This window comes from Dermacentor albipictus, chromosome 6 (genome assembly GCF_038994185.2).
Source record: "Dermacentor albipictus isolate Rhodes 1998 colony chromosome 6, USDA_Dalb.pri_finalv2, whole genome shotgun sequence".
NCBI classification, from domain to species: Eukaryota; Metazoa; Arthropoda; class Arachnida; order Ixodida; family Ixodidae; genus Dermacentor; species Dermacentor albipictus.
In genome coordinates this window covers 72,499,972-72,517,031 of record NC_091826.1, presented here as the reverse complement: position 1 = coordinate 72,517,031, position 17,060 = coordinate 72,499,972, and the positions used below count along the sequence as shown (strand labels likewise).

At 46.1% G+C, this 17,060-nt stretch overlaps 1 protein-coding gene across 2 annotated transcripts; it reads right to left on the bottom strand.

Moving 5' to 3' along the window:
* Positions 1–544: 544 nt before the first annotated feature.
* Positions 545–15,501, bottom strand: LOC139061182 (probable serine carboxypeptidase CPVL). Of its 2 annotated transcripts, none has more exons than XM_070540833.1 (5): positions 15,332–15,501; positions 11,742–11,872; positions 9,733–9,934; positions 5,617–5,947; positions 545–1,847 (listed from the first exon to the last, which is right to left on the bottom strand). In XM_070540833.1, the coding sequence occupies exons 2-5, from the start codon at positions 11,837–11,839 to the stop codon at positions 1,021–1,023; spliced, it is 1,458 nt and encodes a 485-aa protein (XP_070396934.1). In that variant the 5' UTR covers positions 11,840–11,872; positions 15,332–15,501; the 3' UTR covers positions 545–1,020. The 2 variants fall into 2 exon arrangements, with proteins under 2 accessions (XP_070396934.1, XP_070396935.1); XM_070540834.1 differs by having other exon boundaries at positions 11,742–11,869.
* Between the last annotated feature and the right edge of the window lie 1,559 nt (positions 15,502–17,060).

The following is a 17,060-nucleotide window of genomic DNA, read 5'->3' as shown; positions in this document are numbered from 1 at the left end:
ATTGTTCCTGTGTGGCTGCATTCTGCGCGTGGCGTACGTTTCATTACTTACTGTATAATTCTATTATGCTTGAAAATAAAAACACAAAGAAAAAAAAGAAGAGAGAACTGCGATCCCCCACAGTGGGTATGCGCCATCATAAAAGGAAGACGAAATGAAATGAAATGCAACAATGCGTTCGTTTTCGGTAACACGAAGGAGCGCGCTTCGTTTAAAATTGCGCAAGTAAATCTAAATAGAACCCGTAACTAAATTTAGAACTTAACCGGACCTCATTGGTAGGCCATTCCGGGAAGTAGATATCGAACAGCAACAGACATACTAATCAGGGGCCGGCTTCCTTAGTTGATCCCCTACGCACACTTAAGAATTCTGCCTGTATACAGCTGCAAATATGTCTACTGACAACGCGTCAACATTAATGAGGCCTAGAAAACAAAACCAATTAGCATACAGACGCTGAGCTCAGGACTTTTGCACAAATAAACATTTGGGCACGAGTTAAACATGCACTGAGGGAGATAGCATGGGACTAAAGCTGCAGTTCTGATTTTAACTTTTTAATTGCTATTTATAACATTTATTCGCTCGTACGAAAGCAGCGTTCAGAGTCATTGTCTGTTACGACGTTGGATCCGGGAATAAAGTGAATGTAATTGCATTTTCTGTCTGCATTACTATATCTTCGTTATTGATCGCGTTCATCGCATATACACTGCGCTCTAATAAAAATTTAAGAACTCATTTCATGTACACGTAAACATTGTGTGGCGGTTGAATCCTTCCTACCCAATGACATATATACTGTTTCGTAATGACTGAGCCAAATGTCGTGGCAGTCATTACCTCAACACAAGGTAGCACCCTCGAGCCTCCGTTGAACGTCCTAGCGTGTTTCAAAAGCCCTTACAAGGAATGCCTCATTTCCATTCGATTTATTGGCAATAATCGATCAGGCCACGCATGTTTAAAGGCATTCCTGCATTCCTACTTTCAAATGTGGCGGCGATGTTAAGAGCGCTAATTCACAGCCAGCACGTTTCTGCTGGAGTTGACGATCTCGACGCCGGTCACAAAGCGTTCGATCACATTGTACGCGGCTTCAGAGGCGTCGAACAGCACGTGGTGTCCCGAGCGAGCCATGACCACGTATGTGAGGTCCTTGGCCGTCTTGACGTAGCCCAGAAGCCTCGACCCGGATCCGGACACATGCCAGGGTCTCCTCGCTGCCTTTCTCAGTGCCGCTGTTCCCGTCCAGTTGAGCGACTGCAAATATTTTTCTTGCTTCACGACGGGAAACACTGTGTCTAGTTGCCCCGAGAGGACCAGCATCTTTGTAGCGTCGAGCAGGTACTCGACTTTTTCTCGGAGATCGACGATGTAGTCACCGGCGAGGTACGTCATGACCAGCAGCCGGGTACTGTCCACTGTAGCCTGGGAGCGCAGGTGCAGAGATCTCTTGAAAAGCGGCTTCTGCATGTAGCGGTAGTAGTGGACGAACTCCCGGGGCCTCTCGTCACTAAACAGGCTCGCGTGGTCACTGTAACCGGTGAGGTTAGTGAAGAGGCTGGCTGAATGGTGCAGCCGGAAGATGGTGTGACTAAGGAGGTTCAGTGCCACAGTGCGGTTGGTGGTCCACAGTTGGCGGATGCGGTGCATCGCCTGTGCGAACACGTCGCGCCCGGTGGCGTCGACCATGCCGAAGTGGTAGAGCGTGTCGGCGGACTCCATGAGGTCTAGGACGCAACCGAAGACTGGAGACCCAGTAATCACGCCGGACACCTTGAGCGTTAGACCGGGATCCGGATTCCTCATGAGGCTGTGAGCCAAGGCTACGGCTGTACGCGCTGAAGAGAGAATAAAAATTAGCGAGCTCTGTGTTCGGGTTCAACATGGACAAGGACGACGGGTGAAACGTGCCCGGTGTATTTACGTGTCTGCCTACATGTAACCCCTGCGCTTTTATGAAGTCCACCACTCGGTCGTGTAACATGCGCTCCGCGTTGGCTGCTTGTGCCGCCGCTAGCTGGCGGCTGGAAAAAGCTCAACAGCTACGAGTGGAATCCGCAGGTCTTCTGTAACGCTACGAATAGCTGGGGGACATTGTGCACGGAGTAAAGAAAACTACAAGCGGCACCTACATTTGTCAGTAGCGTAACTCATAGCCGACTAATTGCAGCACCATAAAGCGGACGCTGCGGATGACAAACCGCGTGCTTTTGTACCTATGCTGCGAGACCGGCTAACCCCATCATCATCATCATCAACCTGCTTACATCTACTGCAGGGCAAAGGCCTCTCCCATACTCCTTTAACTACCCCGGCCATGCACTAATTGTGGCCATGTTGTCCCTGCAAACTTCTTAATCTCATCCGCCCACCTAACTTGCTGCCGTCCCCTGCTACGCTTCCCTTCCCTTGGAATCCAGTTCGTAACCCTTAATGACCATCGGTTACCTTCCCTCCTCATTACATATCCTGCCCATGCCCATTTCTTTTTCTTGATTTCAACTAAGATGTCATTAACTCGCGTTTGTTCCCTCACCCAAACTGTTCTTTTCTTGTCCCTTAACGTTACACCTATTATCCTTCTTTACATAGCTCGTTGCATCATCCTCAATTTAAGTAGAACCCTTTTCGTAAGCCTCCAGGTTTTTGCCCCGTGCGTGAGTACTGGTAAGACACAGCCGTTACACACTTTTCTCTTGAGGGATGATGGCAACCTGCTGTTCATGATCTGAGAATGCCTGCCAAACGCACCCAGCTCATTCTTATTCTGATTATTTCAGTCTCATGATCCGGATCTGCGGTCACTACCTGTCCTAAGTAGATGTATTCCCTTACCACTTCCAGTGCCTCGCTACCTATCGTAAACTGGTGTTCTCTTCCGAGACTGTTAAACATTACTTTAGGTTTCTGCAGATTTATATTTAGACCTAGCCTTCTGCTTTGCCTCTCCAGGTCAGTGAGCATGCATTCGAATTAATCCCCTGAGTTACTAAGCAAGGCAATATCATCAGCGAATCGCAAGTTACTAAGGTATTCTCCATCAACTTTTATCGCCAATTTTCCCAATCCAAGTCTCTGAATACCTCCTGTAAACACAGCAGAAATTTTTCCCAAAAATACGTTCATGGTAACGCAGGCCACATCGAGATGTTTGTCAAAAGGCTAACCAGAGCGCTTTCTCTCTCTCTTTCTCTCTCTCTCTCCCTTTTTACTTTCAAGTGAAGTCTAGCATGTTTATTTACAAAAAGAATGCACTATTCCTGCGGGAGACAAAGACTTAAGGCAAAACGCCAGATGAGGCCTTGGCTCCCCGACCAAAGATCCAGCCTGCAGCAGTGGGCAATACACTGAGAAAAAATTAAACCAAGGAAATAAAGTAAGTAAACGCACTAAAGCTTTTTAGAGATGTTCACATTTCTTAGATGTATGTAGCATAAGTTCACCTTCAATTGTTACTACGTGCGCAAGTCTACACACATTCAAGACCGCTTTTTAGACCATATACACCTCCGCGAAACTGCTAGTAAATTTCACTAATACATAAAACTCGGCGTCTAAACCTACCGAATAATAAAATGCATTGTGCAAGCTACCCCACGTAATTCAATTTAATCCAGAGCCCATCTCTGCATCCATGCATATGCTCTTCCGGAAGGAGTTCCACAGCTCGCGTCTTGATGCGACGGTCCTCCGTTGGTTTGGTGTGTAGAGTGCTTATTTAGTAGCAGGGGTGGGAGTTAGGACACTGATTAGAGCACCATGTAGCTGTTTGTTAAAGGTTATTTTCTTTGTTTTGGGGGGAACAAAACATGATGTGATTTTGTGTGCTAGACATACTCAAGGAGCTCTGATTTGTAGGTTTCACTGGAGAAGTACTGTACTTTGTGTTGATGAGTCCTATAACTATCTTAATTGAATCCGAACAAACTCCAGCATCGCCCAAGCATCCTGAGGATGAAGTCATTAACAATGGCACGTGTATGCTGCGGCTCAAGGCTACTACTGGCATGTCGATTGCTTTGCAGGGCAGGAGCTGGAGAGGGTGGTTAGTTATAACGGGGGAGTATTCACCTCTTCTTTGCTGAGAGACTCTACGGGCAGTGTGCTACATGTGACAGAAGTTGCATTTGTTGCAGCCAGTAAAACCAGCGTTAGCTCAACATTTACGGCGGAAATGACATTTTTATGTCCTTCGTATATATAGACAGCATTCCCGTCTTGATTAACTCGTCTGCTGACGAAGACAACAGGGGGGAAAAGGTGATCTCACCGAGATATTGAATGACTGGACCCGAGGGCAACCTACTACAACAGAGTTAAGACTAGAATAGCAGCTTGGGCTTGCTGGCTTTCCATCCTGGTGTTAACTGCGCAAAACGTAGACGTAGTCAGCGCTTGTGGTGTCGTCTTCTCGTCTCGTGTCACGTCTACGTTTTGCGTTGTTAATACCAGGAGAGTTAGGGTGACGACGGAGCACCACGAGCCGCGATAAAAGTGGATGGCCCACTTACCATCCACCATACACTATGACGTAAACACATGTCCCCGAAAACGAAGAAAAATTTTAAAGTATAGGTTTCGGTTGCCACGTGGGAGCCGTGCGTGTTCGGTATGAATCGTGAGCAATGAATGTGAAGCAAGGAAGCAATGAATGCATGAATCACTCTCAACAAGGAATGTGAATTCCCTGTGAACGAATTTCGATTAGTTGTGAATAAGGTGCCAGTGTGCAAGCATAAACGCCCCGTTTTATTGCCATAGCATTTGCACGGGCACTTGATTCTAGCTTGCGCCGCCGGCACTACCACTGCCGTCATGCTGTCATGGTAACGACGGCGCATCCTCGGCCCACGCATGGAGAAGTCACGAGAAATGTGAGAGACGCGCAGTGCGTTTGTCCGCAAGACGTGCTGAAGTGCACGCACCTCCACAGTCCACTCAATCACCTCTGAAGCAGAGCCAGATCTGTGTTTGACCTTCAGGTGCTGCCGGCCCGAATGTTTTGGCCACAAAAACAATAGTTTCGTGCATACCCCCCTCCCCTACCGCTGCTCTGGATGGCTAGCGCTTGTGTTCCAGCGCGGTCATGACCCCACCGTGGTTCACACAGTGGTCTCGACGGATCGGACAGTAAGCTGAAACCTAACAGTGCCGATGGTTTACATTGCCTCCCATCTCGTGCACAAATGAGGTTCGACGGGTGCAACGCCTATGACGGCATTCCTCATCACGCTAATGTTGCGAGAGACCCAGTACAGCTGCCAGGGCTCCGTTTCTGCTGCGCTGCAGCAGCTGCCTTTCTTGCTATATCCCGCCAACACACTGCACCCACGTATTACTTCAACATGAACATAAGAGGTCAAGGCCTTGCTGTAGATTTCCATACCTCGTTCTTCGGGTGAAATCTGAATACTTCGAAATAGCTTGTTTTCACATTAGTTGGCGTTTCTTCTGCTTTCATTGTGATTGCTATCGACCGGACGAAATTTCCTCAGACTCCCCCATTCGCCTACACTGCGTTCATCTAGCCCTTCCCTAAAGGTTACGTTTTAGGTCCTCAAGCTCTAAAAGTCTCCACGTGTCTTTCGGTGAACACTCCGAACTCACTTCCGTAACTCTCGCCGGTGACGTAGAGTTCGCGGTTCCTGTTTTCCGGGAATAACAGCAGGAACTGCCTGAGGAACTCTCGCACGCCCGCCACGCAGTCGTCGATGCTGCGCGCGTAGCCCATCGGGGACTTGCTGAAGCTGAAGCCCGACCCTACCGGCTGGTCTAGGAAGATGACGTTGAACATCTTCTGGACGGTGTGCTCTCTCCGGTACAGGATCCCCTCCGAGTTGACGCCCAGAGGCCCGACCTCCAGGAACTGGCCGAACGTGCCCGACTTGCCGGGACCGCCTTGCAGGTATATCATGAGCGGCGCTCGCTCGAGATTGGTCTGAAAAGGACAAACGCCAAAGAGAGAAGCTGCACAAGTTATACGACATCGAAGCGCAAAGACTGTAGGCAACCCATCTGGCAGGGGAAATGCGTGTGGGCAGAGACACGAAGCGCATACCAAAAGAGTACACAAATCTAATTGACGTTTCGGCACGTTCAAAACTCCACAGGGATTCGAGATATCCAAAACCCTGCACGTCCAGACCATGATACGCACGTTGGCCGCACATGACGGGACACTTTCTACAATGTATGCTTGTTGGTTGCGTCACATATAGGGTGGGATCATTTTTTGAAACATATTTTTGGTATGTGAGTATGTGTTTTAATTTATCGTGCTTGTCCGCATCCCTTAATAAGCCAACTTAAGGACTAGGATTGAGTCATCTAAAACGGGAGATATTTAAAAATCCTGTAAAACTTTAATATGATCACCCCATATACCGAAGCATACTGAACACGCTATCTTTGATTCACTGGTTTTAATTGTTAACAACGTTTTCGATTGGGAACCGAAGCGTTCACTAGAGTTCGCTACTCATTTCGTCAGTCTTTCACTTCGCCTATTTGGGCAAGATTAGTTTGCGTGGTTGAAGTCAGGCAAGTACTGCATGCCAAAGACAAAATGAACAATCTGCCGCGCTGACTTGGAGGTTGCGGTGCTTTGCTGCGAAGCACGAGACTGCTGGTTCGATTCCCAGCCTTGGCAGACGCACTTTCATGGAGAAAGAATGTCAAAATGCTCGCACTCTCATGTTTAGGCGCACATTACAGAACCCCAGGTGCTCCAAATTGGCCGGAGTCCTCCCCTAACACATCCCTCATAAACCACTCTACAATTTATTGGCGTATACGGGTGTGTACCATTTCACTTTGAGACAAAAAAAAAGGAAGAACTATGCTATCGTAAATCAACACTGAGCTTAAACTGGGAGAATCCGTGCCATCGGTTCCTAGTTTTGGTCTATTATCTCTTTGTGTTCACTTCCTCGAGACAAGCCTGCCCTCTTCTAGTACAAATGCTCAATATTTTTCTCTAGTAAAATTATTCAGCACAATTTTTATTATTATGTCCGGTAACACTAGAACGAAGGATCATTCTTGTTTTGTTTCATCTTGTAGTTTCCTTGGTGTTGTTTTGTTGTTTCTTGCATACTTGCCACTTTTTCTGGTGTTTTCGGCTGTTTCAAATTTTTCGGCAGCAAGGGCGGCAGGGCAGTATACTGTTCTGTCTGTATTGCATTGTACATAGCTGTGGTTCGAATAATTTGCAAAATAATTTTATTCATAGAAGGAAGTGTAGGTCCGAGCTCAATTACGACGTAGCGATTGCGTAATTTCTGTAACAGAGCGCTGCTTGTATACATGCTATCTAAGCGAATCAAAGGGATCGAGTGTTTCATTGTTAATTAAAATCCCGTTAATTTAAGTAAGCATGCATTTTAAAGCTACGTGCGCTCAAATTCACAGTGGCAGTGCGGTGCAAAAGCATTTACAGGTTTATTGCACTCACATTTCCGCACTGTCATAGCAGTCCGCCGTGATATTGTAGTTAAGCACAGAAACATCTTGCGAGACATTCAGATTCGAAAGCCCGATCAGAGCGCAATGCCTGAAACGGTCTAACCAACCACTGTAACTAGGCCTTTTGTAAAAGACCTATACATTCCAACACTTGGCAAGAAAAGTCTAAACGTTTCACAATGCATGTTACCTCAAACTTATACAAAGCACATCCTGCTATTAATCGGTCAACTCTGGTAATTTATTTCTCAGTGGTCACGGTAATAGCAAGATGGCAAATAAGTTAGCCCTTGGTCATACTTGCCCTGTAAAATTCACCGATGTTGAATCACTTTTGCAATATTTGAGCTCAATAATACCTTATCCCGCAAGTGAATATTTTATTCGGTTTCAATGCCACATACGTCATGTCTGATTAAGCGTGACACCAGTCATCACAATTATATCATCCAACTAGGTGCGACCACGCTAATAAATTTTTTGTGTGTGACGAATCTTGCAGTCACATGTAGAAAAATATTCTAAACACTCTATTTACTTAAGTAGCTCAAATACTCCTTCCCCGGGGCTTCAAATGAGGAATGGTCAAGCATACATAAAAAAAAGTCAACAACAAGAATGAATGCTAATTACTACAATGCAAAATAACTATGAACAACAAATACAACCACCTAGCAAATACAACACATATAGGGGTAAAATAAATAAATGTGTACATGTGTAATATTTAGCGCAGTAAAATAAAGTCGTAAGTGCGCTTGATATGTATATACATATATAAAAATGCCAATGCAGCGCGTTGCAACATGGAAACAGCGATCAAAGCATAACACTGTAATGTCAGTAAGAACCGATTTGTTTTTATTGGGTTCGGTGTTTACAGCATCTACGGGTAACTTGTTCCAATATTTTGCCGCCTGGACGAAAAATGAAGTCATATGAGCAGAAGTGTGGGCATGTGAGGGATTTTTGGTGACTGATGCGAAGCTAGGGTCGGTGAGTGGGAGTGATGACGGCGTGGTTTGCCGATGAATGAAATGAAAATTATTGAAATGTAGAAAGCTTCGAAATTTAGCAGTGGCATTTGAGACTGAAAGCTTTCCCGGTACGTATTTGAGTGCTGTGACGTTAGTTAGATGAAAGTTTACTCTGAATAATTGAACCTCGACGAATTATTTTGGACCGATTGCCACATTTTTCACTGGCTAATCAGATCGGGGTCTCAAGCTGCGCTGGCGTACTCGACTTTCGGTTGTACCAGTATTTGGTAAACAAGATTTTTTACAGAACACGAGGTGTTATGCAAATCACGGCGTAAATAAGCGAGGGTACGGTTAGCATCGTTTGTGATGTTATTGTGTGAGACGACCATGTATATACAAGATCACGAGATAGCCAGACGCCGAGTTATTTATATTACTCTAAGGAAAATATTTGGGAGCCGTAAATTGCGTAACATGTTGCGGAATATGCGAGAGCCGATGGTGGAAGCAATTGAGCGTGGTTTTTTTTTTTTGTATTGAAGGACCTCAACCGCATGTCTCGCCATTTTTCGACGAGATGCAGATCATTTTGGAGTTTGGCAGAGTCGAGGCTGTTATTGATACTGCAGTAAGTACAGAATGCAGAATGTACCGATTACATTAGCAGGCTCTCGATATTGCCTAGTTATCTCAAAGTTAACTGGAATATAGACAGACAACAGCTATAAATAGGGACAACGTGATAGGCGCGCCATTGTATTCGACGACTGGTGGCCGCATTTGTGCGTTCGCTGCCGCTTTGTTGTCATCATCATCATCATCATCATCATCTTTATGATCACTGATGGACGGAGGCGTCTCTGAAAAATCTCCAGTTACCGTTGTCTTGCACCCACTCACTCCCTATTATGCCTAAGAACTTTCTGATTTCTCCACACCACCCAGTTTTCTGCCATCATCAACGGCACCTCTTCTTTATTCTTTTTTTTTTCATCCATTTTATAACTCTAATAGGCCACTTGTTATGCGCCCTACGTAATAAATTGCCATGCGAACATCGATGTTTACTCTTCCTGTCAAACACAAGATTGGCCATGGCCATCTGCTCTCTAACACCACAGCACTTTCTTCTTTCCGTAAATGGCACAAGTTCGGCCAGTAAAACGTCTCCTTCCAATTAGGTTGTTTGCCTTCATTCTTGCGGCCCAACAACCGTGACTATCACGTGAACATGTCGCGTACAGTTCCTGACTGGACCCTCCGAAGCGTTCCTTACCTGAGCTTGCACATAAATGAAGTAAATATTCGCCTGCTGCTCCTTGTTGACGGTGATGAAGCCGGAGTATGCCGTGGCGTTCGCCATCATCCTGAACATCTTCACGAAGCTGGCATCCCTCGCGGATTTGACGTCTTTCTTCTCGATCAAGGGCGTCAGAAACTGCCCGCCGTCATCGCTCTTCTGAGATTTAGCGGACCGCCTTTTGAGGCAAGAGAAAGAAGCGTGAGAACACCATGCATAGTGACTTACAAATTTCGATCGTGATTGAATGAATACAACGCTGTTCAATTATGAGGTTTTACGTGCCATAATCATGACCTGATCATGAGGCACGTCGTCGTAGGAGGACTCCAGATTAATTTTTACCACCTGGGGTTCTTTAAAGTGCACCTAAATCTAAGTACATGAGTGTTTTTGCATTAGGCCCCTATCGATATGCGACCCCCGTGGACGGGATTCGATCCCGCGACCTCGTGCTTAGCAGCGCAAACCCAAAGCCACTAAGCAACCACGGCGTGTAAACTCAACGACGTCCTAGCTTATACTAACTAAATAGAAAGTGCTCTCAAGCAGTATTTTAGAGTGAAAGAAGTAAGTTTGAAAAAAATTATGCACATCCAACGCACATTTTCGAACCTATGTGAAGCGCAGCCTTCGTGAAGCGAATAAGTAAATGCTACAAATCTGCCAATTCCATATCTGTGTCTTCAGCGTAGAAAAAGAAAAGAAAAAAACCTGACGTCCCGTATCTGCTCTTACGCATCCGCGCTTTACGCAACGTGAAAACTCATATATTGGCTCGTATTTCTTAATTTTTTATTACGTATTTTAAATGTACGGCCAGATTCTTGGCACATCCCCCGTTGAGGGTATGTACCATTGTATGAAACTTATCATCACAATCAGCACGCTGTGGTCCTCTCAATGTGCTACTTGGCGTTGGCACGGTAGAAGCATACGTGCGATTCCGGCCTAATGTTAATGACATGATGTAGCACAAGGACGCAACCACCAGAGACATATCACTTTACAGGTGATTGAAAGGAATTCAGGTGCGGTATATATGCTCTTTCCACTGCACAGAAGCATCAGCTACAGCCTACGTGCTACAGTGGGTGGTTATCAGAGCCGGCAAAATCATTTGCAAGATTTAAAAAATAAATTTATGCTCCCCGTAATTTATCATTAGTTATTAGTTCATTATTTGGCTGGCTTCGACAAACACTCAGTGTAGTACCTCGATTGTGACTGATCCGTCTGCGCATTAGAAAGAGTATATAAAGTGTAGTTCAACGCCTATTAATAAAGTTGTTAGCAGCCCTCGTCGCATGTTGTTTGTCTCGTTGTGGCTGTGCCCTTGCACTACATTATGTAATTAGGTAAGCACTAACTAGTTCAGAGACACGTGTTTCTGTGGCTTAACAGTTAAGGCATCGGGCTGCTGTGCTGGGGTGGGGGCAAGCTTATATCCTAGCATCTGACACGTGTGCAACACAACAGCAGCACCGGGAGAGCAGCCACGGTCCCGAAATTCCAGGAGGATTCACAAAGAAATCTTCGCTTTAGGACGCTATTTGTCTTCAGACTTTTACTTATTGGCAACTCCAGAATCTGTCACTTGTACTGGCAGCAATGTTCGAATAAACAAAAATGGCTACAACACCTATGTTCGCGGAGGCTCTTTCACTGGGTGCTTTGCTCAAGCTTCTCGGTCGTGGCGTAGAACCGAGGTGTTTTCGACGAACCCGCAGTGTCCCTGCTGCCTATTACATTATTTTGATCGCTGCCACGGATTTCAGAATCACGTCATTCTCGGTGCGTTATTACGCCATACCCATTGCGCCGCTTCGAGAACCAACGCAATCCCTACAGTGGAATTTAGTCCACGCGAAGTGTCAGTTATGGTGCATTCTTATTCCCTGAAGAAGGCGGCAGTGGTCGTTTTATTTAATCCAGAACTACACACGCTTCTGTATGCCGCATGCGAAATGGGCCAAGTTACTCACCTTGACAATGTGTATCTCAAAGCCCGACCTTCTTGCGACGGTGCGCAGAGCAGAATGCATAGCAAAATTGCTACACAGATTTTCGCAATCACAAGCATATCTTAGGGATTTTAATCGAGAACCCGAAACTGCTGGAACAGAGAGAAAAAAAGAGACTTCAGTCGCTTAGCGAAAAACAAAATCCAGCACTTTCGTGTGGGAGAGGCCCGCTGAGTGCTAATGCGCATTCCGAAGGACCAGAATAATGTTTTGTCATACCATACCACACTTTCGCAGTATTCGAAAACTACAGATGCATGGCTTACCGTCAATGCTCTAGGTCAAATAACGGAAAACTTGAATGCACATGGGGAAATAATTGAAACATCTTAAAATTCTCTTGGCAGATCGATTTAACTAACTGCAACCAACTCGAATAACTGAATCTTGCCGCCCAATGGAGGTTATACTAAATAAAAAAGAAATAATGAGAAAACCGCCTGAAGCTAGCATGTTCAAGGCACACCAATCAGAAATCTCCTGTGTCATGCATAGAGGCCATAACATGCTTAAAGAATAAGAAATGCTGCTCGGTATAATTATGAGGTATGATGTACATTGAACGTTGAGTATTCATAAAATAATTTTCTTCACGTCTACACAAGCAAGTCTCCAAAACCAGCGCTTCTAGTTAATTCTTCGGGCACCATTTTTTGACAATATTTTTTTTTCTACCGCGGAGTCCACAGCGAGGAATGAGTGCGGTAAATTTCTGTTCAATAATTATTCTCACTGCCTCTCTTGCAGTATCAGCCGAGCAAATTTGATTGAGAGGCTTAACTCCGTATTATCAAACAATCCACGACTCGTACCTCTTTCTCCCCTACATGGATGAATGGATGGATGTTATGAGCGTCCCCTTTGGAACGGCGCGGTGGGTTGCGCCACCAAGCTCTTGCCGTTATACTGTCTAATGCTCTACCTAGGTTAAACAATAAAAAAAGAAAGAAAGAAAAACACTATGAACTCCCACAACCAAATATTCTGATCCCCTATTGCGAACTATGCTTTTGTACGTCTCCGTTTTTTGTCGTTTCCCTACTTTTCTTCCACCAATCCTCTAATCGCCTCTTACTAATTGCTATTGCGGACATGTTTACTTTTCCCCTGCTTTCGCGGAACCCAAGGGCTTCAAGGAGGCCAGTGGTGCCTAAATCGAATGCTGGGTTGATGTCTTCACATTCTCATAAAACATGCTCCATTATTCATATTCATGCACCGCCCCTCGGCTGAAAAAGACGCTAACTTTCTCAAGAATTGCCACGGACGATAAAGAAACGAAGCGACCACTTCTATGGAGGTGTGGCACTGCCGTAACTACTTCCCTTGAGTAACGCTGGAGTGCTGATGGGAGTGACGTTCTAGAATACGAGGATCAGAATAATGGACTGCGAGACCATAGGTATAATATATACGGCTATTACATGATTCAGAACCACAGGCGCGGAGGCTCCGAGTTGCACAACGTGTGAAAAGCACAAAATTACCGGTTAACGTCATCTTCCGAGACTATCGTTTTCTGTAAGACAAGAGGTGCCACCGTTTTTATTATAAATACCAACAATTTTTCTTCTACTATCAGGCATGCTACAAACACCGGTGGTACAGGCGGAAGTGGCGTCAGATTTAACAACAATAACGTCAACCTAAAGGGGGCGTTTGGATGTTTACTCTATTTTTTTAGAAGCAACACGTAAATGCGTAGCACCACGTAATACACAGTAGAGCCTCTGGTACCCTTAGGACTGCATGAAAAGTGCTTCAGATTTTAACAAACAGTAGCAGTAACACCCTCACGGCTACTCCTTTTTCTGTTATGGTGCTGAACAATATCAGCGACAGTTTATAAACTCTTGCTCGGTGCATTCGCAATGATAAAATGCACGGGTTCCCATATGCAGTTCTAGTTGCTCGACAAGACGTCATACACATGTGAACCTTATAATATACCTGAAGCAAAGAAACAAATTCATTGACGCTGGTGCTAGGATATTCGCACTCATGTGAGACTGGACAGGCCACAGAGTAGAGCATTGGAACAAAATAATGAAATGTACGGTGCACCAAGTTGGCGTTGGCACTACCATAAAGATAATTAATTCGAGAAACAACTGGATATATTGGCATATTTAAAGGACTAAGCCAGCGTTTAAAAACAGAGTTGCCACCTTAAATAACTACGTAGTACGATGTACGAAGTATGCGCTGTCTTCATCAGCGTTCTCAATATGGCAGCGTTTTGACCTTCATATATTGCCCTAGAGGGCGCATTATAATTTGGCAGGTGTGTACAGCGATTTGTAGATAACTAGCGCTTCAGTCTCAAAATTGTGCGGAAATTTTCGTCAAGTGGCGATTTCAGATTGGACTGGACTGACGGTGGCATGAAAGGTAATTGTGAGAGGGTTTTGCTGCGATGCATTGAAGCTTTTCAGTACAGCAGTTATTCTACGCAATGACCCAGAGACGAAACAAGGACTCAAGCAAAGATGAGACAGAGAGCTGGCAACAAATATTGAAGCGCAGTGCAGGCTCTATATTGAGTAACAACCACCGGTCTTAATTAGGGACGCAAATAAATAGGAAGACGCGGGCATAGACGCGAATAACCGACAACATCAAGAACAAACGTTCCGAATTTACACAGAAGAAAATCATGAACAAAAACATCTGTCAGCCGTCGAGTGATACCGATCGCGATGGTGCTATGAACCCTCTTCCTCGTACCAGGCAGGGTAAGAGAGATAGGCATAAATAGAAAGAAGAAACCGGGAGGGTAACCAGAGGAGAGATCCGATTTGCTACCCTGTACCGGGAAAGTGGAAAGGCGCATTAAATAATGAATAAAACGAGAAGAGAAACCAAACGAAGAGAATAACTAATGAGGCAGAGCGCTGTCACATAATCTGGGAAGGTGCCACATAGTGATGAACAATGTCAATGTCCCACTCATGCAGAACAGGTCTCTCAGTGCACAGTATAAATTGGTCGCACTGACCAAACTGCTGCATGCGTCTAACGAAACACATGCAGCAGCGCCATTATGGCGGCTCGCACTGATGTCCGTGTAGGCCAGTGTCATATCAATGTTTTCTGTGATTGTACCACGCAGGATTTTACCAACACTACAAGCCAACATAGGCAACACCCGTTTAGACGAAGAGTGCCTAATCTCGACTGCGGGGCCAGCCGTGGGCATGTAATTTGGCACACTGCGGGTTTGATGACGCGGCACCTGACGACAAAACCGTGGGGAGCAAACACTGGCGGCAAGCACAGGATAAGGACAGGCTGAGCATTGTCGCGGTTATTCTTTTGTTTTTTACCACGAGTTTCCGCACTCGCCTGCAAAAGGTGGCTACCCCGAAAGCGCTGCGAATTCTGGTCCATACGAAGGTGGCTGCCAAAAACCGAAGCCGCTAGCGCAGATTACGATGCGGCGCAGACCAATGCATACGCAAAGTGCAGCGCTGTGTTGGACCTTGACGTACTACATACCAAGTGCTCATCCCGTCGTGTTCGCATGAGGCAAGAGCGATTTAAACGCTTACCTCTAATTTCGTTCGAAATGTGCGCAGTCACGCCACCACGGCTGGCTATGTCCCACACGTCCAGGCCAATTTAGGTCACATAGATGTCCCTAGATGAATCGAGGGCTACCGAATCATGGTCAAAAATTTTGTGCCGCACACGTGAGCTTCGCGGCCACTTCAGTTTTGTCTTCTTCTCTCGGGCCGGTACCAATGATAATTTACGAAATCGATTCGATCAGAGATTGTACGCGTCAGCGGGAGAGATTGGCCACGCATGAGAAATGAAATCACCGAAGCAAGAAATAACAAAATTTTGTGAACGGGATATTGGCACGTTGTTATGAAGGGAATCACTTAAGCACTGCCAGGAGTATGGTCTAAGAATTTAGTTCTTCATTGCGCTAACAGTCCCCTGAAAGAGAAACACTAAAAGCACAAAAATAGCGGCGAGCACAGTCAAACCCGTACCTGCCTCTCCTTTGCCGAGAGAGGGACATCGTGAGGGGGCGAAGCATCTATTACCCGGTGCAAGAGGCTGCGAGAGATAATTCCAACAAACGCCATGTGCTCTGAGATTGCCCAGCGCTCGAGGATGGCGCGCAATCGTCATTGTGGCACTGCAAAAAAAAGAAAGAAAAAAAACTGGCTGAGGCTTAGCTTGGTTAAGCCTAGTCAGATGCAAAGCATATTGGTGGCTAAACTTGGTAAGTAACTTGTCGCCGAGCCGCATACTGAGCACGTTGCTTGGCCAGACGTTCTTCCCGCTCTTCATCAGTCTCTTTAGCACGCCGCAACCTTCGCTTCTCATTCCAACGAGCAGCTCTGTCTCCAGGAGGCATCTCACCTCGTGAGTGTCTAGCAGAGGCAAGCGCAGCTGCTTATATACCGCCGCGACGCCGCGAGCGACGGCGCGAGTCGGAGCCCCGTTTCTCCTCTGTCGTGACGTCACGGTGTCACGTGGTATTGAAGGCGACACCGCCGCGCCTGAGTAGCTGGGTTGAGCTCTAGTAATATGCTTCGCATAAAAGAAAAAAAAACTTCCGAGGAGTGGATCCCAGATAGGGCTGTCCTGCAGCCTATCTGGGACTACGCCCTGGAAACTGCCGTGGCCGGCCGGATGTAGGTGATCAGGGGCGTTATGAGAACTTCCGTCGCCACCGAGAGCGTTGACGTTCCTATAGCATCTCGTCTTCAGCGGCGGCCGTGGGGTTTCCTCCAAACTCTCTTTTCTGTTCCCTACCCATGCTCCCGCAGCCAGCATAAGCCATATGGCAGTCCATTTCTTCAATAAAATTGATAGATTCATTAATTTTCTAAAGTTACGCGTAACTATGGCTAAATAAATGTTTTGGCAGTGCACTAAAATGTGCTGAGTGCCTCCGCAATTCTTATACAGCTATACATGTGCTTCCCCCTGGTGCAAATATTTGCTCCTGAATGCTTTCGTCCTCTAACAGCTCGCTCTTTCCTCAAAAAAGCAATGTTTTGCCGCTTGATACACCGCACCTTCGTGCCACTGCCCATCACACCCTAATGTCCCTCAATAATCTTAAAGTACCGAAAGGCTTTGAGCCACACGACGACGCCAAGCGATAGTCTGATCGGTGACATGTGACCTTGCTCCGCCCCTTTGCCGCCATGAAAGTTCCTGCGCGCCGGGCGCAGTGCGCGCGTTTTGCCTGTTGTGCTATGCACATTGCTGCGATAATTTCGTTCCGGCAGGACCGGGATGCCTTGTCGCGGTGCG

Excerpts from the sequence above, each read along its gene's own strand:
- LOC139061182 (XM_070540833.1), bottom strand. The coding sequence starts at position 11,839 with ATGCTTGTGATTGCGAAAATCTGTGTAGCAATTTTGCTATGCATTCTG. Across the intron at positions 9,935-11,741 it reads TTGAGATACACATTGTCAAG|GCGGTCCGCTAAATCTCAGA; the intron begins GTGAGTAACTTG and ends TTGCCTCAAAAG. Across the intron at positions 5,948-9,732 it reads TCATTTATGTGCAAGCTCAG|ACCAATCTCGAGCGAGCGCC; the intron begins GTAAGGAACGCT and ends TGTCCTTTTCAG.